At 41.4% G+C, this 26,878-nt stretch overlaps 1 protein-coding gene across 6 annotated transcripts in view; it reads right to left on the reverse strand.

Moving 5' to 3' along the window:
• Positions 1-26,878, reverse strand: part of LOC106561486 (tyrosine-protein kinase JAK2) — a 75,834-nt gene that overhangs the window by 25,245 nt on the left and 23,711 nt on the right. For 5 of the 6 annotated variants that reach the window (XR_006757033.1, XM_014125501.2, XM_014125491.2 and 2 more), the window contains exons 3-5: positions 14,935-15,058; positions 10,408-10,522; positions 595-740 (exon numbers count right to left, since the gene is read on the reverse strand). Coding sequence is in view for 5 of the 6 variants with exons in the window: in XM_014125501.2 (XP_013980976.2) it covers positions 595-740; positions 10,408-10,522; positions 14,935-15,058 (385 nt within the window). In the remaining variant the exon portion in view is untranslated. The remainder of the gene's footprint in view (positions 1-594; positions 741-10,407; positions 10,523-14,934; positions 15,059-26,878) is intronic. The other variant, XM_014125511.2, reaches the window with a different exon arrangement.

Genomic DNA, 26,878 nt, shown 5'->3' on the forward strand with positions numbered 1-26,878 from the left:
TGAAATTAGCATTTATATTGTTTAGGAACAAAACTCAAAGATATAATTTCAGATCCGGTTGGTATTTCACCTATTTTAACACAGATCTGAGGTATGTGGCCACCGGGCGAGATCCAACCTGGGATCCAAGGAGTTAACGACAAAATGTTGGTCGGATCTCGGGGTAATTGGGTAGATCCGAAGACCTCTAGAAAGAGGGAGCGCCGTCATTATACCATATGTCATGTGCCAAAACATGCAAGTTATATTTAACCCTAACTGTGAAGTGTTCACCCAGTACATTCCTCTCTTACAGCAACACCTCAGGGGAAGGGTTGCAGGGGAGAGGGGTGCAACTGAATAAGCCAATTGGAAGCTAGGGATTTAGGGATGATTAGGTGGCCAGGAAGGAAATACACATTTCAGGTTAGCATTTTAGCCAGGACACAGGGTTAACATCCATATTTCTTTAGTGACCACAGGGGATGCTACGCATTCCACCTGGTTTGACCGTTGTGAACGCCTCTTTGTGACCAAACGTTTTCAGTTCAGTTTCCTATACATTTTTCTTTGCTTTGAGGTTCATTATGCTCCGTCTTCCTCCAGTGTACTCGCCTGGTGTCGTTGAAGATGTCCACAGGAGCCTGGCTGCTCTCCTTAGCCATCCTCATCATATCCAACACAGCCATGCCAAGACACTCCTCCTGGGCCTCATGGTTTACTGGGATACTGACCCAGCCATCCACAAAGTCACTGCGCCACTGAGGGAGGGAGGGAGGTACAAGCAAGAAAGGAAGAAGTGGCAGAGGAAGTAAATAGGCAGGGAGATACAGGGTACAGGTGGCATAAGGTGAAAACAGAAAAGGGAAATAAGGGAAAGAGAAAAGAGAAAGAAAAAAAGGGAGAGAGAAACGTTAACATGATATGAGAGAGAAGAAACAGCAGACAGACCATCTGATTAGGCACAAAGCAGTTGTTAAAGCCTCAAATCTGTAGTTATACAGCCCTATCAGTATCATGTCTCTCTCTGTCCCCAAGGGCCCTCACGGTTATTAAAACCATAGCCAGTACAGTTTCACTTTCTAAATGTTCAACTCATCCTTGACCGCTGGCTACGTCCCTTCCGTCTTCAAGAGAGCGAGAGTTGCACCCCTTCTGAAAAAACCTACACTCGATCCCTCCGATGTCAACAACTACAGACCAGTATCCCTTCTTTCTTTTCTCTCCAAAACTCTTGAACGTGCCGTCCTTGGCCAGCTCTCCTGCTATCTCTCTCAGAATGACCTTCTTGATCCTAATCAGTCAGGTTTCAAGACTGGGCATTCAACTGAGACTGCTCTTCTCTGTGTCACGGAGGCTCTCCGCACTGCTAAAGCTAACTCTCTCTCCTCTGCTCTCATACTTCTAGACCTATCTGCTGCCTTTGATACTGTGAACCATCAGATCCTCCTCTCCACCCTCTCCGAGTTGGGCATCTCCGGCGCGGCACACGCTTGGATTGCGTCCTACCTGACAGGTCGCTCCTACCAGGTGGCGTGGCGAGAATCTGTCTCCGCACCATGCGCTCTCACCACTGGTGTCCCCCAGGGCTCTGTTCTAGGCCCTCTCCTATTCTCGCTATACACCAAGTCACTTGGCTCTGTCATATCCTCACATGGTCTCTCCTATCATTGCTATGCAGACGACACACAATTCATCTTCTCCTTTCCCCCTTCTGATAACCAGGCGGCGAATCGCATCTCTGCATGTCTGTCAGACATATCAGTGTGGATGACGGATCACCAGCTCAAGCTGAACCTCGGCAAGACGGACCTGCTCTTCCTCCCGGGGAAGGACTGCCCGTTCCATGATCTCGCCATCACGGTTGACAACTCTCTTGTGTCCTCCTCCCAGAGTGCTAAGAACCTTGGCGTGATCCTGGACAACACCCTGTCGTTCTCCACTAACATCAAGGCGGTGACCCGATCCTGTAGGTTCATGCTCCACAACATTCGCAGAGTACGACCCTGCCTCACACAGGAAGCGGCGCAGGTCCTAATCCAGGCACTTGTCATCTCCCGTCTGGATTACTGCAACTCGCTGTTGGCTGGGCTCCCTGCCTGTGCCATTAAACCCCTACAACTCATCCAGAACGCCGCAGCCCGTCTGGTGTTCAACCTTCCCAAGTTCTCTCACGTCACCCCGCTCCTCCGCTCTCTCCACTGGCTTCCAGTTGAAGCTCGCATCCGCTACAAGACCATGGTGATTGCCTACGGAGCTGTGAAGGGAACGGCACCTCCATACCTTCAGGCTCTGATCAGGCCCTACACCCAAACAAGGGCACTGCGTTCATCCACCACTGGCCTGCTGGCCCCCCTACCACTGAGGAAGCACAGTTCCCGCTCAGCCCAGTCTAAACTGTTCGCTGCTCTGGCACCCCAATGGTGGAACAAGCTCCCTCACGACGCCAGGACAGCGGAGTCAATCACCACCTTCCGGAGACACCTGAAACCCCACCTCTTTAAGGAATACCTAGGATAGGATAAAGTAATCCTTCTAACCCCCCCCTTAAAATATTTAGATGCACTATTGTAAAGTGGTTGTTCCACTGGATATCATAAGGTGAATGCACCATTTTGTAAGTCGCTCTGGATAAGAGCGTCTGCTAAATGACTTAAATGTAAATGTAAATTCTCTGTGGATAACATCAACTAAAACGACAACAGACATCGGCCTCGACTAGATAACTAATGCATTAACCAGACGGAACATCTTGAGGAACATCATCCAACTTTCAAAGCTACGTGGAAACCAAGTACCTCAGTTCTCAGAATGTGAACTAAAGAGTCAACACCCCTTTCCTTACAGCAACACAGGGCCTAACTTGTCCTAAACTACTGTCGGAAAGTGACTAATTGACTTGAGCATGTTTTAGTATGTTTATAATCATAAGTATCCTAGCAATAGTGAATAACATGTTATGGGTTTGATAGATGCCCTGAGACAGAATGTTTCCATAAAGGGTGAGATAAGAGTCATATGGTAGAGATAATAGATTGCGAACTACTGCCCTGTAACACTGTCTTATAGCTTCACTGTTTTATATCATCATGTTCTCTCAATGATTTGCATCATGGTATCCATGAATATATTGCTTATTCTCAAATAGCCCTCTGTGTATGAGAGGATAATTAACAATGGACTGCGGCAAGGTGCAAGAATGTATACTCCCTACTGATAAGACGACCAGAGATTCATTGTACATCCTAGACTCAGGAGGGGGAGGGCTTGTCCGGGAAAACAGAGGTGATAAATATATGTGCTGAGATTCTGTAACTTGTCTTTTGCAGCTCTATGACCCAGTGTGGTTTAATAAATCTAGCTTTCTTTGGAGTCCGACTGGAATTTGTACCAGAAACTTAGAACCTAACAATAGGCGTTGTCGGTAGGATTCACCACGATTTACAGTTAAACTAAAGAGTCTGAATCAGTGGAAGAGGAGCTGGCACACAAAAACGAGATAGGCAAAGTTCCTATAACCGTTCCACTCATTCTGACATCTTGTGGGGGGTCGTAGGCAGAATATGAATTTTTGGAAATGGACTTCGAAAGCCTGGATTTATTCAGCAGTCCCACTGTTTTGACAAAGTGGATGATAGTCATTTTTTAGGTTTGTGGCCTAGATGACTATTTTCATTTGAGCGTCCTCTACTGGATGACTATGTAATTTGAAGTCTGAGGCTTAGATCAGGTGTTCCCAAACTTTTTCCACTCGGGGCCCCGCTTCCAGCATTGGGGAACATCCCGGGCCCCGCTTCCAGTATTGGGGAACATCCCGGGCCCCGCTTCCAGTATTGGGGAACATCCCGGGCCCCGCTTCCAGCATTGGGGAACCCCCCCCCCCGCGCACCACATCTATTTCTATTGAGACAAGCTCTGTTCATGACACAACTGTTCATACCCTTCTTGTTGATGGAGAGAATTTTTCATGTCTAAAGCTTATTTCCTGCAATTCTACACATTTTGTCATGGGGGCAAAGAGATTTTTACAGTTTTAAAGCAAATTCTATTGCAATTCTACACATTTTGCCATGTCTAATGTGTATTCATGTGAATAAATTACAACAAGATCTATGGGCTAAAAAAACAAATCATACACGTAACGTTAGCTAGCGAGCCAGCCTGCTAATGTTAGCTAGCTAGCTAACAGTACACTAACTTGAAATGAAAACGACTGACAAAATTAGAAACATGTAATATATGAAAATGTAGCTAGCTAGACTATCTTACCCTTATACATGGATGGACGCTTCTCCCTCTCTGTCACAGATGCCATGTTTGCCCTTAGTTTGAAGATGTAATACGGAGCCAGGTGTTTTATACAGCCTTCTGTGTGTTCTCTTTTCGACTCGTCTGCATATTTGTAATCAAACGGCAGAATTTTCTCCACCTCCTTAACTATCATATTCTAATTCCACAGATTTCAGAACTCGGTCCTCCAGAAAGTGGAGAGCAGCACTTATGCAGTTCTACTACGTGTCATCTTTCAGAAAAGCTGCGTTAGAAAGGATTACCTACACATGATTGGAATGAACGGTAAATGTACTACTGGTGATATATGTAATGGACAATTGATATACACTAACAATCAAACGCAAACAATTCACACAATGAAGTTATGAAATTATGAATGTGCTGGAGAGAGAACATTATGGAACGAAAAAGCATTGTGCATCTGGGCGCATGGTCAATCCGACTTCTGCATAGGCCATGCAGCATTTGCGGTGATATTCATACTTCTTGCGCTTCGCGGAGCAGTGCAAAGCGGTTGTCAAGGAAGTGAGTTTGAGTTTATACAGGATGTACCACCTCCACCTACCATCAACCACTCATGTCAATGCAGAGCTATACAGAGTTCTCCGCATTGTTACAACATTTGGGAGGGGCATGAAGACGCGGTAGAGCTCGATTTGGCCTCTGCATGCCTCTGGAGGCTCCGCAATTGCATCGCACCCTCCATATGGAGACTCCGACCACATTTTCGAATCAAGCATAAATTGGCTTTTAGTCTATTCCTCTGCAATGGATTAGCTCACTGAGATGGGCACAAATATATACAGTACCAGTCAAAAGTTTGGACACACTTACTCATTCAAGGGTTTTCCTTTATCTCAAAACTCCATTCATTGTTTGGATGTCTTCACTATTATTCCACAATGTAGAAAATAGTAAAAATAAAGAACAACCCTTGAATGAGAAGGTGTGTCCAGCCTTTTGACTGGTACTTTATTTTTTACTATTTTCTACATTGTAGAATAATAGTAAAGACATCAAAACTATGAAATAACACATATGGAATCATGTAGTAATCAAAAAAAAGTGTTAAACAAATCAAAAAAAGGTATATATTTTCAAATAGCCAACCTTTGCCTTGATGACAGCTTTGCACACTCTTGGCATTCTCTCAACCAGCTTCACCTGGAATGATTTTCCAACAGTCTTGAAGGAGTTCCCACATATGCCGAGCACTTGTTGACTGCTTTTCCTTCACGCTGCAGTCCAACTCATCCCAAACCATCTCAATTTGGTTGATGTCAGGGGGTTGTGGAGGCCAGGTCATCTGAAGCAGCACTCCATCACTCTCCTTCTTGGTCAAATAGCTCTTACACTGCCTTGATGTGTGTTTTGGGTCATTGTCCTGTTGAAAAACAAATGATAGTCCCACTAAGCGCAAACCAGATGGGTTGTACTATCGCTGCAGAATGCTGTGGTATCCATGCTGGTTAAGTGTGCCTTGAATTCGAAATAAATCACTGTGTCACCAGCAAAGCACCCCCACACCATAACACCTCCTCCTCCATGTTTTGCGGTGGGAAATACACATGCGGAAATCATCCGTTCACCCACACCGAGACTCAAAGACACGGCGGTTGGAGCCAAAAATCTCAAATTTGGACTCCAAACCAAAGGACAAATTTCCACAGGTCTAATGTCCATTGCTCGTGTTTCTTGGCCCAAGCAAGGCTCTTCTAATTATTGGTGTCCTTTAGTAGTGGTTTCTTTGCAGCAATTCGACCATGAAGGCCTGATTCATGCAGTATCCTCTGAACAGTTGATGTTGAGATGTGTCTGTTACTAGAACTCTGTGAAGCCTTTATTTGGGCTGCAATTTTTGAGGCTGGTAACTCTAATGAACTTAACTCTGGGTCTTCCTTTCCTGTGGCGGTCCTCATGAGAGCCAGTTTCATCATAGCGTTTGATGGTTTTTGCGACTGCACTTGAAGAAACTTTCAAAGTTCTTGAAATGTTCAGTATTGACTGACCATGTCTTTTAGTAATGACGGACTGTCGTTTCTCTTTGCTAATTTGAGCAGTTCTTGCCAAAATATGGACTTGGTCTTTTACCAAATAGGGCTATCTTCTGTATACCACCCCTACCTTGTCACAACACAATTGATTGGCTCAAATGCATTAAGGAAAGAAATTCCACAAATTAACTTAACAAGGCACACTTGTTAATTGACATGCTTCCAGGTGACTATCTCGTGAAGCTGGTTGAGAGAATGCCAAGAGTGTGCAAAGCTGTAATGAAGGCAAAGGGTGGCTACTTTGAAGAATCTCAAATATAAAATATATTTTTATTTGCTTAAAACTTTTTGGGTTACTACATGATTCCATAGTTTTGATGTCTACAAAGTAGAAAATAGTAAAAACTAAGAAAAACCCTTGAACGGGTAGCTGTTCTAAAACTTAGTTTTGGCAAGTCGGTTAGGACATCTACTTTGTGCATGACAAGTAATTTTTCCAACAATTGTTTATAGACAGATTATTTCACTTATAACTCACTGTATCACAATTCCAGTGGGTCAGAAGTTTACATACACTAAGTTGACTGTGCCTTTAACAGCTTGGAATATTCCAGAAAGTGATGTCATGGCTTTAGAAGCTTCTGATAGCTAATTGACATCATTTGAGTCAATTGGAGGTGTACCTGTGGATGTATTTCAAGGCCTACCTTCAAACTCAGTGCCTCTTTGCTTGACATCATGGGAAAATCAAAAGAAATCAGCCAAGACCTCAGAAAAAAAATTGTAGCCCTCCACAAGTCTGGTTCATCCTTGGGAGCAATTTCCAAACGCCTGAATGTACCACGTTCATCTGTACAAACAATAGTACTCAATTATAAACACCATGGGACCACGCAGCCGCCATACGGCTCAGGAAGGAGGCGCGTTCTGTCTCCTAGAGATGAATGTACTTTGGTGCAAAAAGTGCAAATCAATCCCAGAACAACAGCAAAGGACCTTGTGAAGATGCTGGAGGAAACAGGTACAAAGTATCTATATCCACAGTAAAACGAGCCCTGTATCGACATAACCTGAAAGGCCGCTCAGCAAGGAAGAAGCCACTGCTCCAAAACCGCCATAAAAAAAGCCAGACTACGGTTTGCAACTGCACATGGGGACAAAGACCGTACTTTTTGGAGAAATGTCCTCTGGTCTGATGAAACAAAAATAGAACTGTTTGGCCATAATGACCATTGTTATGTTTGGAGAAAAAAGGGGGAGGCTTGCAAGCTGAAGAACACTATCCCAACCGCTGCAGAAGGGACTTGTGCGCTTCACAAAATGGATGGCATCATGAGGTAGGAGAATTATGTGGATATATTGAAGCAACATCTCAAGACATCAGTCAGGAAGTTAAAGCTTGGTCGCAAATGGGTCTTCCAAATGGACAATGACCCCAAGCATACATCCAAAGTTGTGGCAAAATGGCTTAAGGACAACAAAGTCAAGGTATTGGAGTGGCCATCACAAAGCCCTGACCTCAATCCTATAGAAAATTTGTGGGCAGAATTGAAAAAGCGTGTGCGAGCAAGGAGGCCTACAAACCTGAATCAGTTACACCAGCTGTCAGGAGGAATGGGCCAAAATTCCTCCAACTTACTGTGGGAAGCTTGTGGAAGGCTTTCCGAAACATTTGACCCAAGTTAAACAATTTAAAGGCAATTTTACCAAATACTAATTGAGTTTATGTAAATTTCTGACCCACTGGGAATGTGATGAAAGAAATAAAAGCTGAAATAAATCACAAATGAAGTGGTGATCCTAACTGACCTAAGACAGGGAATTTTTACTAGGATTAAATGTCGGGAATTGTGAAAAACTGAGTTTAAATGTATTTGGCTAAGGTATATATATATATATATATATATATATACATATACATATATATATATATATATATATACACATATACACATATACACATATACACATATACACATATATACACATATACACATATATATATATACACCTTAGCCAAATACATTTAAACTCAGTTTTTCACAATTCCCGACATTTAATCCTAGTAAAAATTCCCTGTCTTAGGTCAGTTAGGATCACCACTTCATTTGTGATTTATTTCAGCTTTTATATATATATATATATATATACACATATATATACACACACACACATATATATACATACATACACACATACATAATATATATACACATACATACACACATATACACACACATAATATATATACATACACATAATATATATATACACACACACACATATATATATATATCACACACACACACACACACACACACACACACACACACACACACACACACACACACACACACACACACACACTGCTTGACTAAAACAATCTAGGTCGACATTTTTACATTTACATTTTAGTCATTTAGCAGACGCTCTTATCCAGAGCAACTTACAGTAGTGAATGCATACATTTCATTTCATGCATTTAAAAAAATATATATATATTTTTTGTACTGGCCCCCCGAGGGAATCGAACCCACAACCCTGGCATTGCACACACCATGCTGGCGTTGCAAACACCATGCTCTACCAACTAAGCCACAGGGAAGACCTGTCGACCAACAGTCTAATGACTAAACAATCAACCAGTCGACTAATTGGGGTCGGCCCTAATCTATATAGTGCAAACTAATGAGGCGAACTCAGTGATGGTCAATCTCTTGCGTCTCTGTGAGGCATGGCTTTTCTTCTGCGCAGCAGTCCTGGAGGCCCACGGAAGCACACGCACGCAGCTTAGAGGGAACATTGGTAGTAAGTACACCATCATGCTCTCGGGATATGTCTCTTTTCAGAGTCCAGAATGACTCTTTAGTTGTGGACATTACATCACTTCACTGCCTCTTGGTCCTCATCTTTATAAGTCACCTTGATTTTCCAACTGTGTTTTACTAGTTTCTTTATGACATTTGTTAGCGAACTCCTTGATAGTAGCTAAAGCAAGGGGCTATAGCAGCACACAAGTAGACTACAAATGGATGCTGGGCATGCCCTGAGCTTGTGAAGTGAGGGCTACTGGAGCGCTATTTGAGCAAAATTGGATAGGGCGAGAAGGCTAATGCTCCAGCCTTTGGGAATCTCGCTCTGCGCTCCAGTCAAATTGGGCCCGCTCTGCTCCAGCTCCGTTCACATACTCAGATTAGAACTATGGCCAGTTCAGTTTCACTTTCTATATTCTCTGTGGATAATATCAACTAAAACTGGAATTCGTACCAGAAATGTAGAACCTAACACTACAGACTTAAGGGGCAATCCGCAGTTGAAACAATAACAAAGCACATCCCACCTCTGTTCTGGTAAAAGGGCCAGGAGAAATGTAACCACTCTTAAATTCATAGACAGTGTAATTGATGCAAGCACTGACTATCCAAGGTAATCAGAATTATAGTTTTAAGCATATTTTGAAGCTAGTGTTTATTTATATTTACAATTTTTACAAACATTGGGTAAAACCAGCTTATATTTTGGATTCTGATGTACGAAAGTTTAACTAAGCTCATGAGTCATCTCTAAGTTATATTCTTCAAGAATCAATGAGTGTATATCATTTATTTATATTATATTATTTATATGCGTATTGCCCCTTAAATGACAGCATATTCTCTCATAGTAAAGTCAAAAGGATAAGCGGAGATAAAGTCAAAGGGCCCCCTGGTTCACATATCCTCACATAGACATTGTAAAAACGTGAGGAAGCGCACACACATTCTCACAGAAACACATAAAAAAACACAGGTTCCACCACTGTGCGCCTCACCCTGCCTCCCAATATCACTTCCCCTTTCTTCAGTACCCTACCACCCACCCACCCACCATTAAGCAATGATTTACACAACACAAGCTCTACAGCCTCGCTCAAAGGTGCTTTGCTTATAGAAACCATTCCCCCAAATGTAGCCTATATGGTCTGGTCAGAGCCCATATTTACAAAGCAACTCTGAGTAGAAGAGCCGATTCATTTAAAGCTGATCCTAGATTAGCACTCCTACCCTGAGACTCTTTATGAATTTGCACCCTGCTCACTTGAATTTCACTCTACCAGATTGAAAACAAACCAGGCAAAAATAATGCCAAAGTGAAGACTAACCTGAGCAAAGAGGTAGGACATGACGGTGTCGTCTAAGACTGGGCTCTCCAGTCCTTTGTTGACCCCATAGCGGTGGGCACAGGAGACACTGTTATACCAGCCAGGGAAGTAGTACCTAGAGAGAGAGAGCGAGAGAGAAGAAACAGGGTAGTAAGAGAAAAGGGAAAGATACGAGCTCAATAAGGGCTCCATCCCAACAAGCTACGATCAGATGTGCGCGAGTGATGAAGTGATGTCCCATTCCCTAGGGTTATTTATCACTCTACCACTAGTTTCCCTCCCCTTGTTTTCATGTGTCACTCGGTGGGGGAGTGGCACATGAAAACAGAGCAACTAGTGGTTAAAAATTAAAAGCAGCCAATGGATAGCCTACCACGCAAAGGACGACTAGCCTGTACAGGCGGCAGTAATAGCTTTCCTTATATTTCTTATGCAACAAATACGTACTTACCGTATCAGCAACAAATGAGAACAGCAAAACAACAAAGTGCCCGGAAACATCCTCTGGCTGTGGTTCAATGTGGAGTAGGACTTTCATTCCATAATAGCAGTTTGACATGTAACATGTTGACATGTGGCCGAGAAGATTGTGGCCATTTTTAAGGCCTTTGTTTTGTCTATGAACACCCCCTACATTCATACCCTCTGCACTCCTCCACTGGAAGGTAATACAGATTATTGCAAATCCTCTAGTGATGACTGGGTTCTTTCTTGTAAATTGTTTCTATGAAGTTGCCGTTCAATTGCTCTGCCATCATTATTATTATTATTATTATTATTATAATATGAGGTATTATTGGTGGGGTTACCCCTGTGCTGTGATGTGGGTTTTATATGGTGTGTCTTCTCTTTTCTCTCCACTGGCTATCTGGTAAACAGGCTACACTCTAGGCAGTTTCTTCTGCTGATGTGTGTGGGTCTGGTAGTGGTACTCTCTCTATTCTACTCTTTTCCTTTCGGCATGGTTAATACCTGCCTGGCGCCCCAACAAAATCTTTATTTTTACCCCTCTCTAATAAATACCGCTACAACAGTCACATTTCCTTCACACAGGCATTTTCTGCAATTTTTAAGGATTAACGATTAACCAGTAGAATCATTGTAGAACAATTAAAACCACTGTTACTGAACTAATATTTATACCAAATGTTTTAGGGTCCATACACAGATCGGCTATTCATCCATAGACCTACATGTCTTTTTATCCGCAATGCACTTTTATGGCTCAAAGAAGAGTCTTCAACTATAAGGTGCTTTTTTAAACTCTCCTAGCTGTGCCGTTGAGGAACTAGAGCAAGCACACTTGTAGTTGTTTTGTTTGGAACACAGCCCTGCATCCCCGCCATCAAACAATTACAGTTGATGTTTACGCAATCCAAAAACGGCCCATTATAAATCGCTATCTGGGTCAGGTGGGCATTATTTGAAATCTTGTTCTATTTCCAACATGACTAGGTAAGTTATAAAATACGATCTTACAGTGCTAGGCTTTCACAGGGCAATTCAGAGAACCAGATTGTAATTTTGGTGCACATAGAAAGGAGTCATGCGTGCATTCCGGTACGAGTTCCGTGGCAAATTTTCTTCACAATAGACATAGGCTCATTCTGTTCAGAACAACCCAGGATATGACGCCATGTCATCTTGTAACTGTACATCAAACATAGTGATCATAAACGTTAACTGTTTAGGACATGTTTTAATGTGAAGTGCATATTTGGACTCACGAGTGTTTGGCTTGCTTGTATGACATGAAAGTGGTATTTATTATAATCCTCATCGTCTCATCTTTTAAAATACAGTCTCTTCCTAATTTTAAAGCCTTTACTTCACTCAGAAAACAAAAAATGCCCAATTAGCAGGAGGGTTCGCAGAAGCTTCTTGAAGTGTGCGGTGCTCAAGTTCAGAACGGCTGTCAGTCAAAACCCATACAGCACTGTGAAAACGCAGTCTGAGCTCTGACATCATTTATAGCATGTTACTGTACAGCCACTGCGTTCCAATTTAGGCGCTTATCAGTGCCCAAATCTGCCATTTTCAACCCGCACAGGGGTACGAGTGTAACGGGCTACCGAACATATTCCTCTTAACCTCTTAGGGCTAGGGGGCAGTATTTACACCGCCGGATAAAAAAAACGTACCCGATTTAATCTGGTTACTACTCCTACCCAGTAACTAGAATATGCATACACTTATTAGATATGGATAGAAAACACCCTAAAGTTTCTAAAACTGTTTGAATGGTGTCTGAGTATAACAGAACTCATATGGCAGGCAAAAACCTGAGAGATTCCTTTACAGGAAGTGGCCTGTCTGACCATTTATTGGCTTTCTTTGACATCTCTTTCCAAAACAAAGGATCTCTGCGGTAACGTGACACTTCCCACGGCTCCCACAGGCTCTCAGAGCCCGGGAAAAAGCTGAATGTCGTCATTCCAGCCCCAGGCTGAAACACATTATCGCCTTTGTCAAGTGGCCGATCAGGGGACAGTGGGCTTAGGCGCGTGCACTGGTCGCCCCCGTCTTTCTTTTTCTTCCTCTGTTTACCGAAACGCAGATTCCCGGTCGGAATATTATCGCTTTTTTACGAGATAAATTGCATAAAAATTGATTTTAAACAGCGGTTGACATGCTTCGAAGTACGGTAATGGAATATTTAGAAATTATTTGTCACGAAATGCGCCATGCTCGTAACCCTGATTTACCATTTCGGATAGTGTCTAGAACGCACGAACAAAACGCAGCTGTTTGGATATAACGATGGATTATTTGGGACCAAACCAACATTTGTTATTGAAGTAGAAGTCCTGGGAGTGCATTCTGACGAAGAACAGCAAAGGTAATAACATTTTTGTTATAGTAAATCTGATTTTGGTGAAGGCTAAACTTGCTGGGTGTCTAAATAGCTAGCCCGTGATGGCTGGGCTATGTACTTAGAATATTGCAAAATGTGCTTTCACCAAAAAGCTATTTTAAAATCGGACATATCGAGTGCATAGAGGAGTTCTGTATCTATAATTCGTAAAATAATTGTTATGCTTTTTGTGAACGTTTATCGTGAGTAATTTAGTAAATTGTTAGTAAATTCCCCGGAAGTTTGCGGGGGGTATGCTAGTTCTGAACGTCACATGCTAATGTAAAAAGCTGTTTTTTGATATAAATATGAACTTGATTGAACAAAACATGCATGTATTGTATAACATAATGTCCTAGGGTTGTCATCTGATGAAGATCATCAAAGGTTAGTGCTGCATTTAGCTGTGGTTTGGGTTTATGTGACATTATATGCTAGCTTGAAAAATGGGTGTCTGATTATTTCTAGCTGGGTACTCTGCTGACATAATCTAATGTTTTGCTTTCGTTGTAAAGCCTTTTTGAAATCGGACAGTGTGGTTAGATTAACGAGAGTCTTGTCTTTAAATAGCTGTCAAATAGTCATATGTTTGAGAAATTGAAGTAATAGCATTTCTAAGGTATTTGAAAATCGCGCCACAGGATTCAACTGGCTGTTACGTAGGTGGGACGATTTGGTGCCACCTAGCCCAGAGAGGTTAACAGTAGATGTTTTGCATGATTCATAAAAATTACTTACATTTGCTTCCATCCTAGTATTTTTAAATCAGCCATCTTTCCTGAAGCAACATTCAAGCATTGGGAGTTTTGAGAACCACTCCGTAGGAGAGTAGGGTTTATCTGCATACTGCGGTTACTACATGTAATCGCCCACTATGCGTCACTACATGCCTTGCCCAATGCCATTGAGGCTGCTAGCTAGGACACCAGTACAGTGTCCTTCGCCCCCACCTGACGAGCACTGCTTTACCGCAGTTATTTTAATGTTATGGCGAGGGTAGTGCCACGCGAGAGTTGGGTTGGCTACACAAGCTAACCACCTCCCTCGGCTTAACGTTAAAATAACAGTGGGAAATCAGTGCTCGGCAGGCGGGGGCGAAGGACACTGTGTACCGGTGTCCCCTAGCTAGCTAGCAGCCTCCTTCGGTGGGTTTTTGGTACATTACCGCCACTTATTATTGTGCTGCAGTCTGGGCCAGAAACCGCGCTAGCAGCCACAATGGCAGTGGCCGAGGGCATTTAGCGAGGCATAGTAGGCGCCATGTAGTAACCTCAGTCTGCAGATGGACATTATTGCGGTAGGAAGTCAGCAACTCGACTCACATTGTTTGGAGGGTCAACTAGAGGACTGAAAAGGCACTACACCTCGCTCAAAGTTGAATTGGGACACCACTCCCACGTCATACCACTTGCGGGATAGCGCAAAACGGAGGGGGAGGGCTAAAGGGGATGGGTTATTGGGATTGAGCCAAAGAGTAAGATGTCATAGAAGATAAATGAACATTGTGTATAATACCACAATACAATGATACTTTGATTAAACCTAATTACCACTGTATGTCACCAATTTTTTTATATATATTTTTATAAATCTAGTCCAACTAAATATTTCCTTGACAACAGAGAAATAAATAGTGCTAGACCCCTGAACCCATGCCACTTCCTAGTTCCTACCTCACTCTGAAGAGGAGCATTTCATTGGCTGATTCGTCCAGTTTGAGGATGTGATTGGGTGGGAACCACATGCGGTCGCTCTCCCTCATCAGGCCAAATAGGCTGCAGTACATTGGTGACAGGCCTGGGACACAGGAGAGAACAGAATAAAAACATTGACCCTAAACATATCCATAGGAATCGATCCCTGGTCGAGTCACACGAAAACACTAAAAAAGTGGGACCTGATGCCTCTCTGCTTGGCACACACAGCATTAAGGAGATGGATTGAGGCGAAGGCCCTGCGATAGACTAGCGTTGGGCTGGGCGATATGGCCAAAATATTATATCACAATATACGTCTCATTTTTGATGGTATGACGGTATGTTATGTTTTTTAATAATAAGTTATAAATATGCTTTGAGTAGTGTATGACCCTAGAGTGTGGTTTCAATCGGGCTTTCTTTTGATTGAACCGTATAAAACAAATCAAACTTCAATCAATCAAAAATGTCAGCATTTTTACCAATTTACGCTTTTCCTTAACTCAATTGCTATCATTTCCACACTTTGCTACATTTGTCTTTGTATGCCTATTTTGTCAAACAGTAACTTTTCCTTTATTATAATAATTAATATCTTCTATGACCATGTATTTGCCCTGTATTTGGGGCTCCCGAGTGGCGCAGCGGTCTAAGGCCCGGCATCTCAGTGCTAGAGGCATCACTACAGACCCTGGTTCGATTCAAGGCTGTATCACAACCGGCCTTGATTGGGAGTTCCATAACGTGGCGCACAATTGGCCCAGCATTGTCCTGGTTAGGGTTTGGCAGTCATTGTAAATAAGAATGTGTTCTTAACTGACTTGCCTAATTAAATAAAAGATTAAATAAATAAAATAAAAAAAAATGTGCAAAGTATCTCATGGCAGTTCTTAATTTCACCACAAGGGGCAGTGTGCAGATTGAACATCCTTTTGGCACGCACGCTGCCTCACAGGCAAGTTTTACAGCAAAAAAAGTATGTGTGCAACTTCGGCGCCTGCGCAGCCTGACAGGCATGATTTAAATCATTTACAACGCAGCCTCGAGTAGAAGTGTAGTGGGTCTTTAAAGGCAAAGCTGATTCTAGATCAGCACTCCTACACGAACAGGGTTGCGGTGGCCTAATGGTCACTGTAAGAGCATTGGGGTTGTGAGGGTTTAGGATTTTAAGCTTGAGACGAGACATTCCAGTGGAAAGTGACAGTAGTAGTCAAGTGTGATCAAACGCACATCCTTCAGTGGGGTGAAAGGCCGAAAAAAGTAGGTATAAAAGAGCCTTCAAACTCCACCACGTAAATCACCACGTAAATCATCGTATGGAGTTGGTCCCCCCTTTGCTGTTATAACAGCCTCCACTCTTCTGGGAAGGCTTTCCACTAGATGTTGGAACATTGCTGCGGGGACTTGCTTCCATTCAGCCACAAAATAATTAGTTGGTCGAGCACTGATGTTGGGCAATTAGGGCTGGCTAGCAGTCGGCATTCCAATTCATCCCAAAGGTGCTCAATTGGGTTGAGGTCAGGGCTCTGTGCAGGCCAGTCAAGTTCTTCCACACCAATGTAAAAAAATTCTGTATGGACCTTTGTGCACAGGGACATTTTCATGCTGAAACAGGAAACGGGCTTCCACAAGCTGTTGCCACAAAAATGGAAGCACAGAATCGTCTAAAATGTTATTGTATGCTGTAATGTTAAGATTTCTCTTCACTGGAAATAAGGGCCCTAGCCCGAACCATGAAAAACAGACCCAGAACATTATTCCTCCTCCACCAAACTTTACAGTTGCCACTATGCATTGGGGCAGGTAGTTTTGATGTCTTAACTATTATTCTACAATGTAGAAAATAGTAAAAATACAAATAAAAACTTGAATGAGTAGGTGTTCTAAAATTTTGACCAGTAGAGAGAGAGAGTGTGTGTATACATACAGTTGAAGTCAGAAGTTTACATACACCTTAAACAAATACATTTAAACTCAGTTTTCACAATTCCTGACATTTAATCCTAGTAAAAATTCCCTGTTTCAGGTCAGTTAGGATCACCACTTTATTTTAAGAATGTGAAATGTCAGAATAATAGTAGAGAAAATGATTTATTTCAGCTTTTATTTCTTTCATCACATTCCCAGTGGGTCAGAAATTTACATACACTCAATTAGTATTTGGTAGCATTGCCTTTAAATTGTTTAACTTGGGTCAAATGTTTCAGGTAGCCTTCCACAAGCTTCCCACAATAAATTGGGTGAATTTTGGCCCATTCCTCCTGAAAGATGGTGTAACTGAGTCAGGTCTGTAGGCCTCATTGCTCGCACACGCTTGTTCAGTTCTGCCGACAAATTTTCTATGGGATTGAGGTCAGGGCTTTGATGGCCACTCCAATACCTTGACTTTGTTGTCCTTAAGCCTTTTTGCCACAACTTTGGAAGTATGTTTGGGGTCATTGTCCATTTGGAAGACCCATTTGCGACCAAGCTTTAAATTCCTGACTGATGTCTTGAGATGTTGCTTCAATATATCCACATACATTTTCTTCCTCATGTTGCCATCTATTTTGTGAAGTGCACCAGTCCCTCCTGCAGCAAAGCACCCCCAGAACATGATGCTGACACCCCCGTGCTTCACGGTTGGGATGGTGTTCTTCGCCTTGCAAGCCTCCCCCTTTCTCCTGCAAACATAACAATGATCATTATGGCCAAACAGTTCTATTTTTGTTTCATCAGACCAGAGGACATTTCTCCAAAAAGTACAATCTTTGTCCCCATGTGCAGTTGCAAACCGTAGTCTGGCTTTTTTATGGCGGTTTTGGAGCAGTGGCTGCTTCCTTGCTGAGCGGCCTTTCAGGTTATGTCGATATAGGACTCGTTTAACTGTGGATATAGATACTTTTGTACCCGTTTCCTCCAGCATCTTCACAAGGTCCATTGCTATTTTTCTGGGATTGATTTGCACTTTTCGCACCAAAGTACATTCATCTCTAGGAGACAGAACGCGTCTCCTTCCTGAGCGGTATGACAGCTGCGTGGTCCCATGGTGTTTATACTTGCGTACCATTGTTTGTACAGATGAACGTGGTACCTTGAGACATTTGCAAATTGCTCCCAAGGATGAACCAGACTTGTGGAGGTCTACAATTTGTTTTCTGAGGTCTTGCCTGTTTTCTATTGATTTTCCCCAAGCAAAGAGGCACTGAGTTTGAAGGTAGGCTTGAAAAACATCCACAGGTACACCTCAAATTTACTCAAATGATGTCAATTAGCTATCAGAAGCTTCTAAAGCCATGACATCATTTTCTGGAATTTTCCAAGCTGTTTAAAGGCACAGTCAACTTCTGAACCACTGGTATTGTTATACAGTGAATTATAAGTGAAATAATCTGTCTGTAAACAATTGTTTGAGAAATTACTTGTGTCATGCACGAAGTAGATGTCCTAACCGACTTTCCAAAACTATAGTTTGTTAACCTGTCTGGGCTAGGGGGCAGTATTTTCACGCCCGGATGAAAAACGTACCCAATTTAAACAGGTTCCTACTCTGGCCCATAAACTAGAATATGCATATTATTAGTAGATTTGGATAGAAAACACTCTGAAGTTTCTAAAACAGTTTGAATGGTGTCTGTGAGTATAACAGAACTCATATGGCAGGCAAAAACCCGAGAAAAAGTCAACCAGGAAGTGGAGGATCTGAGAATTGTAGCTCTTCTTTCTAGTCCCTTTCGAAACTACAGTATCTGTGGGGTTACGTTGCACTTCCTAAGGCTTCCATTGGCTGTCAAAAGCCTTCAGAAAGTGGTTTGAGCATTCTCCTGTCACTGGGCAGATAATAGGAGCTCAGTCACTGAGTGGACTGCCTGGCAACAAAGGGATTGGATATGCTCGATCCCGCCCCTCCTCCTTTTTCTCCTTGAATGAATACGCTATTGTCCGGTTGGAATATTATCGCAATTTTACATTAAATACCATAAAGATTGATTTTAAACAGCGTTTGACATGCTTCTAAGTACGTTAATGGAACATTTTGACTTTTGGTCTCTGGTACCGCGCTCGCACGTTATGCCTTTAGATAGTGCTCTGAACGCACGAACAAAACGGAGGTATTTGGTCACATAAATATGGAGTATTTCGAACAAAAACAAAATTTATTGTGGAAGTAGCAGTCCTGGGAGTGCATTCTGATGAAGATCAGCAAAGGTAAGAGAATATTTCTAATACTAATTCTGAATTTATGTTGCCCCGAACTTGGCGGGTGTCTGTATCGCTTTCTGTGATGGTGAGCTATGTACTCATAATATTGAAAAATGTGCTTTCTCCGTAAAGCTATTTTAAAATCTGACACAGCGGTTGCATCCGGGAGTAGTCCATCTATAATTCTTTAAATAATTGTTATATATATTTTGTCAACGTTGATGAGTATTTTTGTAAATTGATGTGCACATTCACCGGAGGTTTTGGTGGGAACATCACGTGCCAATGTAAAATGCTGTTTTTGGATATAAATATGAACGTTATCGAACAAAACATACATGTATTGTGTAACAATGTCCTAGGAGTGTCATCTGATGAAGATCGTCAAAGGTTAGTGCTTCATTTAGCTGTGTTTTGGGTTTTATTGACATGTCCTTGCTTGGAAAATGGCTGTGTGATTATGTTAGGAGAGTACATAGACAAAAATAATGTAATGTTTTGCTTTCGCTGTAAAGCCTTTTTGAAATCGGACAATGTGGTTACATCAAGGAAAAGTGCATCTTTAAAATGGTATAAAATAGTTGTATGTTTGAGAAAGTTGAATTATGACATTTTTTTATTTTTTTTATTTGCCGCCCTGATATTTCACTGGCTGTGTCCCACGTAGCCCATAGAAGTTAACAAGAAATTTGTGGAGTGGTTGAAAAACGAGTTTTAATGACTCCAACATAAGGGTATGTGAACTTCCGACTTTAATTGTACATGCATAGTATTCGTTGCAGTGATTTAAAAAGTCATAAAAGACCCATGACAAATAACCATATCATCATCATCCACATAGCGAAGTCATAACTTTACCCGGCTTAAAAAGGTTATATTTTGGCAAAACATGATGTCCGGTTATAGGAGCCCCATGAAAGGGTTGGCATAATTGGGAGCCATGGTGCTCCCCATCGGTGTGCCTCAGGGAAGCACTGATTCAGAATGAAGGTGAGAGATTCTAGCCTTCTATGGTGGGGAATACAAGTACAGTGCATTCGGGAAAGTATTCAGGCCCCTTTACTTTTTCCACATTATGTTACGTTACAGCCTTATTCTAAAATGGATTACATTTCCCCCCCCCCTCAATCTACACACAATACCCCATAATGACAAAATGAAAACAGTTGACATTTTTGCAACTGTATTATCAATAAAAACAGAAATACCATATTTACATAAGTATTCAAACCCTTTGAGCATAGACATTGAGCTCAGGTGCATCCTGTTTCCATGAATCATCCTTGAGATGTTTCTACAACGAGTCCCCCAAAAATACTCAAAAACATTATACCAATAACACCTTCCACCACATACCAACAAAGAGTCCCAGACCATGAGAAACAAGATTCTCTGGCCTGAATGCCAAGCGTCATGTCTGGAGAAAACCTGGCACCATCCCTACGGTGAAGCATGGTGGTGGCAGCATCATGCTGTGGGGATGTTATTCAGAGGCAGGGAGCAAAGTACAGAGAGATCCATGATGAAGTCCTGACCGCTCTGGAGCAGGTTCTCAGACTGGGGCGAAGGTTCACCTTCCAACAGGACAACGACCCTAAGCACACAGCCAAGACAACACAGGAGTAGCTTTGGGACAAGTCTCTGAACGTCCTTGAGTGGCCCAGCCAGAGCCGGAACTTGAACCCAAACGAACATCTCTGGAGACCTGAAAATAGCTGTGCAGCAATGCTCCCCATCCAACCTGACAGAGCTGGAGCCAATCTGCAGAGAAGAATGGTAGAAACTCCCCAAATACAGGTGTACCAAGCTTGTAGCGTCATACCCAAGAAGACTCGAGGCTGTAATCGCTGCCAAAGGTGCTTCAATAAAGTACTGAGTAACGGGTATGAATACTTATGTAAACGTGATAGTATTTAATTTTTTATAAATTAGCAAAAATGTCTAAAAAACTATTTTTTCTTTGTCATTATGGGGTATTGTGTGCCCATTGATGAGGGGGGGGGAAATGTTTTAATCCATTTAAGAATAAGGCTGTAAAGTAACAAAATGTGGAAAAAGTCAAGGGGCCTGAATACTTTCCGAATGCACTCAACATCAAATGTAGCCATAATGACATTTCCCTCAATAGACCCTATAGACTTCAATGTGCTTCTCATGTCCACGGAATCTCTCACATAGGTTGGCAGGGTAGTCACGTGGTTAAAAAATAAAAAAAATTAAAAAAAAGACATCTCCTCGGTCAAAGCCTATAGAGAAAAACGACAGCCTTCCTGGGGGATGGTCAAGCTTCTTGTGACTCTTGAGGGTATTGTTGGAATCGGCTCAAATTTGAACATTGAGATATTAAATAAATGATAGAGAAGAAGCCTTGAATAGGAAGAGTGAAAGAGACTGGGTTTAGGTCAGAAGTTAATGGTTCTCTGTGGGAAGACAGATAGCTTTGGAATGTGTTGGGTGGAAGGGAGTAGAGCAACAGTTGAGATAGGGGAGACAGATGGACATCTGTGGACTAGGGGAAGGAGGGGGTGAGGTCAGTTCCCCTTATTAAGGGAGTAATCAGGGTTTAGTATCTGGTTACCTTCTTTCTGTTGAACCATAAAATGTAAGGATTGGAGAGAGAAGGAGTGTCCTGTTGGGTTCGACATTTTGAACATTGAGATATTCAATAAATGATAGAGAATAAGCGAAGAATCAAAGGAGAAAGTTAAGGGTTCTCTGTAGAATGCCAGAAGGCTTTGGAATGTGTTTGATGGAGGAGAGGAAAGCGATGTGTTGATATAAGGAAGACAGATGGATATCTGTGGATTAGATGAAGGAGGGGTTTGGGTCAGGAGGGGAGGACAGATTCTCTTAAGAGAGTAATACGTTTGGTATCCTGTTACCCTCTTTATTCGCTTCCTGTAGAGCCATAACATGTAAGGATTGGAGAGGAGGAGTGTCTTAAGTGGGATATAAATATCTGGATGTGATAAATGTTGGGCTGTCTGATTACAGCTGTACAGAACCTTTGGGAAGAATTAAACTTGGTTAAAGCTTCTCTGGTGTCTGTGAGTTATTTACTCTGAAAAATAAGAACCTAACAGAATAGATCACAGGCGTAACGGGACTATCAACCTGCATGAAGGTAAAGTCCATCTTGGTTATGTCATCGTTATCTAAAAAAACCCCACTGTAGTCTGCCTAACGCTGTTCGTTTTTGAATACCATTGTCAGGTCAGAGGGAAATGATCAATAAAAAGGCGGTGTTCATCAGTTGCCAATACACTCACAGTCTATGCGATTCTGAATCAAATGTGATATTAGTGGGCCTTAGCCTCAGTCAGTTCTACTGTGGTCAGAGTGTGAGATTTGATTACTGGCTGTATGAAATGTCACTCTTCTCAGAATGGAAATAGCCTTGTAAAATGGACAGCGGAAAAACTGTTGACTTGTGGGTTTTAGGCTCCTGAAATGGCGTTACAACAGCTTGAAACTTGTACTTGTAAATAGATGTCCTGTATGGTTTTGCACACATATATATATATATATATATATATATATATATATATATATATATATATATATATATATATATATATATATACACACACACACACACACACACACACACACACACACACACACACACACACACACACACACACACACACACACACACACACACACACATATATACATACATACATACATATATACATACATATATACATACATACATACATACATATATATATACATACATATATACATACATACATATATATATATATATATATATATATATATTTGGGTTTCAATGTGTCTATGAATGATATATATATATATATATTTATTTGGGTTTCAATGTGTCTATGAATGACATCCTTGTGCAGGGGACAAAGCTAAGGGCAAGGGGCCAGTGGAAAATGCAAGAAGAGGCTTGAGTCACAGAGTAAAGACAGAATACAACAAGCCAGAGAATGGATGAAGTTCAGATGTCCTGGGCCAGGCCTCAGCAACACTATTTCTCTGCAGCTCAACCCACAACAACAACAACAACAAACTCTATAAGACAAGTGTGTGACACACATAAGGAAGAAGAGAAAGTAGATGAAAGAAACAGGAAGTGAGAGTACAGTGCCATGTGATAACAGGAAGAGAAACCTAGCAGAGCATATTGTGTGGTGGAGGTTAGTTGGGTGATCGTCATGAAAACAGTTTTAACCATGGTAGTAACAAATTGAGGTAGTAAGACTGATTTAGAAAGCCATGATGCATCGGCAACACTCAACTATCATTCGGAAGACTAAAATGCCTAGTGTAAAGGTACAGTGTCTGATTTGAATTATGTAACTTATCAACCAAATTCTCATTACTGAAATACATCTGGATAAAATTGGGTACATTTTATTTTAAAAAATTACTTTTGAAAAATCGAACTTTTTTGAATAAAACTAAATATGTTGCTGTAGTTTGTCCATAAATCATAAAAATTGTATACTAGTTGAAGTTCACAATTACGGTTTTATTCACCTATGATGCATCATCTAGGAGTAGTAGTCCTTTAACATATTCATTTAATTCCTTCAGAATGAGGATCTTATTCTCAAACAACCCCTTTACACCAACCTTATTACCGAAATGACTAAAAAGTTTAAAATTGGGAAAAACTTAGAAAACCATTACCTTACCAACATGGAGGCATGAATGGGCTTTAGTGATGTGTTCAATTGTTTATTGACTCACAATGGCTGTCTAAGATGACATGCATATTGAGCTATAATTATTGCCTATTTTATTAATGAGAACCTTAATTTCGGTAATGGTAATAAGCTAATTCTAATGTATAGTCAATGGGTGTGCTGTGCTGGTACTTTCTGGGATGCTGGCCTTCTAGGCAGAGTTCCTCTGTCCAATGTCGGTGTTCTTTTGCCCATCTTAATCTTTTCTTCTTATTGGCCAGTCTGATATATGGCTTTTTCTTTGCAACTCTGCCTAGAAGGCCAGCATCCCGGATTCGCCTCTTCACTGTTGATGTTGAGACTGGGTGTTTTGCGGGTACTATTTAATGAAGCTGCCAGTTGAGGACCTGTGAGGCATGTTTCTCAAACTAGACACTAATGTACTTGTCCTCTTGCTCAGTTGTGCACCGGGGGTTCCCACTCTTTCTATTCTGGTTAGAGCCAGTTGGCTCTGTTCTGCGAAGGGAGTAGTACACAGCGTTGTACGAGATCTTCAGTTTCTTGGCAATTTCTCACATGAATAGCCTTCATTTCTCAGAACAAGAATAGACTGACTAGTTTCAGAAGAAAGTTCTTTCTTTCTGGCCATTTTGAGCCTGTAATCGAACCCACAAATGCTGATGTTCCAGTTCCTCAACTAGACTAAAGAAGGCCAGTTTCATTGCTTCTTTAATCAGAACAGTTTTTAGCTGTGCTAACATAATTGCAAAAGGGTTTTCTAATGATCAATTAGCATTTTAAAATGATAAACTTGGATTAGCTAACACAACGTCCCATTGGAACACAGGAGTGATGGTTGCTGATAATGGGCCTCTGTACGCCTATGTTGATATTCCATTTATTTTATTTTTTTATTTTTTTAAATCTGCCGTTTCCAGCTACAATAGTCATTTACAACATTAACAATGTCCACACTGTATTTCTGATCAATTTGATGTTATTTTAAAAATTGACAAAAATGTTTGCTTTTCTTTCAAATACAAGGACATTTCTAAGTGACCCCAAACTTTTGAACGGTAGTGTAGATTATCATCGAAACCGCATTATTATTTTTGCGCTAGTTGGATGTACCTGCAGCAAAATTCCAGTATGATCCTTCATAGCTTGTTCTCCATATTTCTAAATAGAGTGTCAATTTGCTCTCAGCACTTATTTCCATGACTGATCAAAATTAGTTATGTCTCCCTTGTCCCTCTGCAGCAGAGAATATGTTTGGAACATTGACATTTTATTGCAATTCAGTGTCGAATCGCAATACACATCACGTCGGCATCAAAGTGCCATGATAATATCGTATCATGAGGTCCCTTGCACACACAGGAGACTACTCACTGCCCCATATCTGTCTACACTGCAGTATGGAGTAGTTAAACGTCAGAAGGAAAAGGGGGAGTGAGAGATAGAGAGCGAGAGTCAGAGCAAGAGCAATAGAGAGAGTGAGAAAGAGAGCTGCATGGTGCTTATCAGTGTGAGACCTTCTGAGTGTGTTTGAGAGAGATAGAGCAATAGAAAACACAAAAAAACACAAAAGCAACAAGTCGACAGCCTGCCGAGGTCGGTGTAAAGTGTATGTACACCCGGGACTGAGGTTTAATCTACAGTGCCTTCAGAAAGAATTCACACCAATTGACTTTTTCAGCGTACATTTTAAATTGATTAAATTGAGATTTTTGGTCACTGGCCTACACACAATATCACATGTCAAAGTGGAATTATGTATTTAGACATTTTTACAAAATAATTAAATGAAAAGCTGAAATGTATTGAGTCAATAAGTACTCAAGCCCTTTGTTATGTCAAGCTTTATTTCAGGAGTAAAATGTGCTTAAGTCACATAATAAGCTGCATGGACTGTGTGCAATAGAGTTTAACGATTGTTTAATGACTACCTTCTCTGTATCGCACATACACAATCTGTAAGGTCCTTCAGCAGTGAATTTCAAACACAGGTTCAACCACAAAGACCAGGGAGGTTTTCCAATGCCTCGCAAAGAAGGGCAACTATTGGTAGATGGGTAAAATAAAAATAAAATAAGGCACACTCCTCCTTTTCCTTCTGTTTAACTACTCCATACTGCAGTGTAGACAGATATGGGGCAGTGAGTAGTCTCCTGCGTGTCATAGGGCTGGGAATTGCAAGGGACCTCATGATACGATATTATCACGGCACTTTGAGATATATATATATATAAATAAATAACCCTTTGAGCACGGTGAAGTTACACCCAGATACTACACGGATACAGGTGTCCTTCCTAACTCAGTTGCCGGAGTGGAAGGAGACCACTCTGGGATTTCACAATGAGGCCAATTGATACAGTTAGAGTTTGACTTAAGACGGATGAACAACGTTCTAGTTATTTCACAATACTAACCAAATTTAGTGATCCAAGCGGAATTATGGTAGAAAATGGGTTGCTTCTTTTTGTCATTTTAGTGAGATTGTTGTATTATTTTCAAGCATAGTGGTGGCCGCATCATGTTATGGGTATGCTTGTAATCGTTAAGAACTGGGGAGTTTTTCAGGATTAAAAAAATAAAACGGAACGGAGCTAAGCACAGGGAAAATCCTAGAGGAAAACCTGGTTCAGTCTGCTTTCCACCAGACACTGGGTATTCACCTTTCAGCAGGACAATAACCCAAAACACAAGGCAAAATGTACACTGGAGTTCCTTACCAAGAAGACAGTGACGAAGTTACAGTTTTGACTTAAATCTACTTGAAAATCTATGGCAGGACCTCAAAATATTTGTCTAGCAATAATCAACAACCAATTTGAAAGAGCCTGAATCATTTTGAAAATAATAAAATGGGCAAATGCTACACAATCCAGGTGTGGACAGCTCTTAAAAAGACTTACCCAGAAAGACTCACAGCTCTAATCGCTGCCAAAAGGTGCTTCTATAAAGTATTCACTCAGCGGTGTAAATATTTACAGTGCCTTCGGAAAGTATTCAGACCCCTTGACTTTTTCCACATTTTGCTGTTACAACCTTATTCTAAAATTGTAATCGTT

This window comes from Salmo salar, chromosome ssa01, assembly GCF_905237065.1.
Source record: "Salmo salar chromosome ssa01, Ssal_v3.1, whole genome shotgun sequence".
NCBI classification, from domain to species: domain Eukaryota; kingdom Metazoa; phylum Chordata; class Actinopteri; order Salmoniformes; family Salmonidae; genus Salmo; species Salmo salar.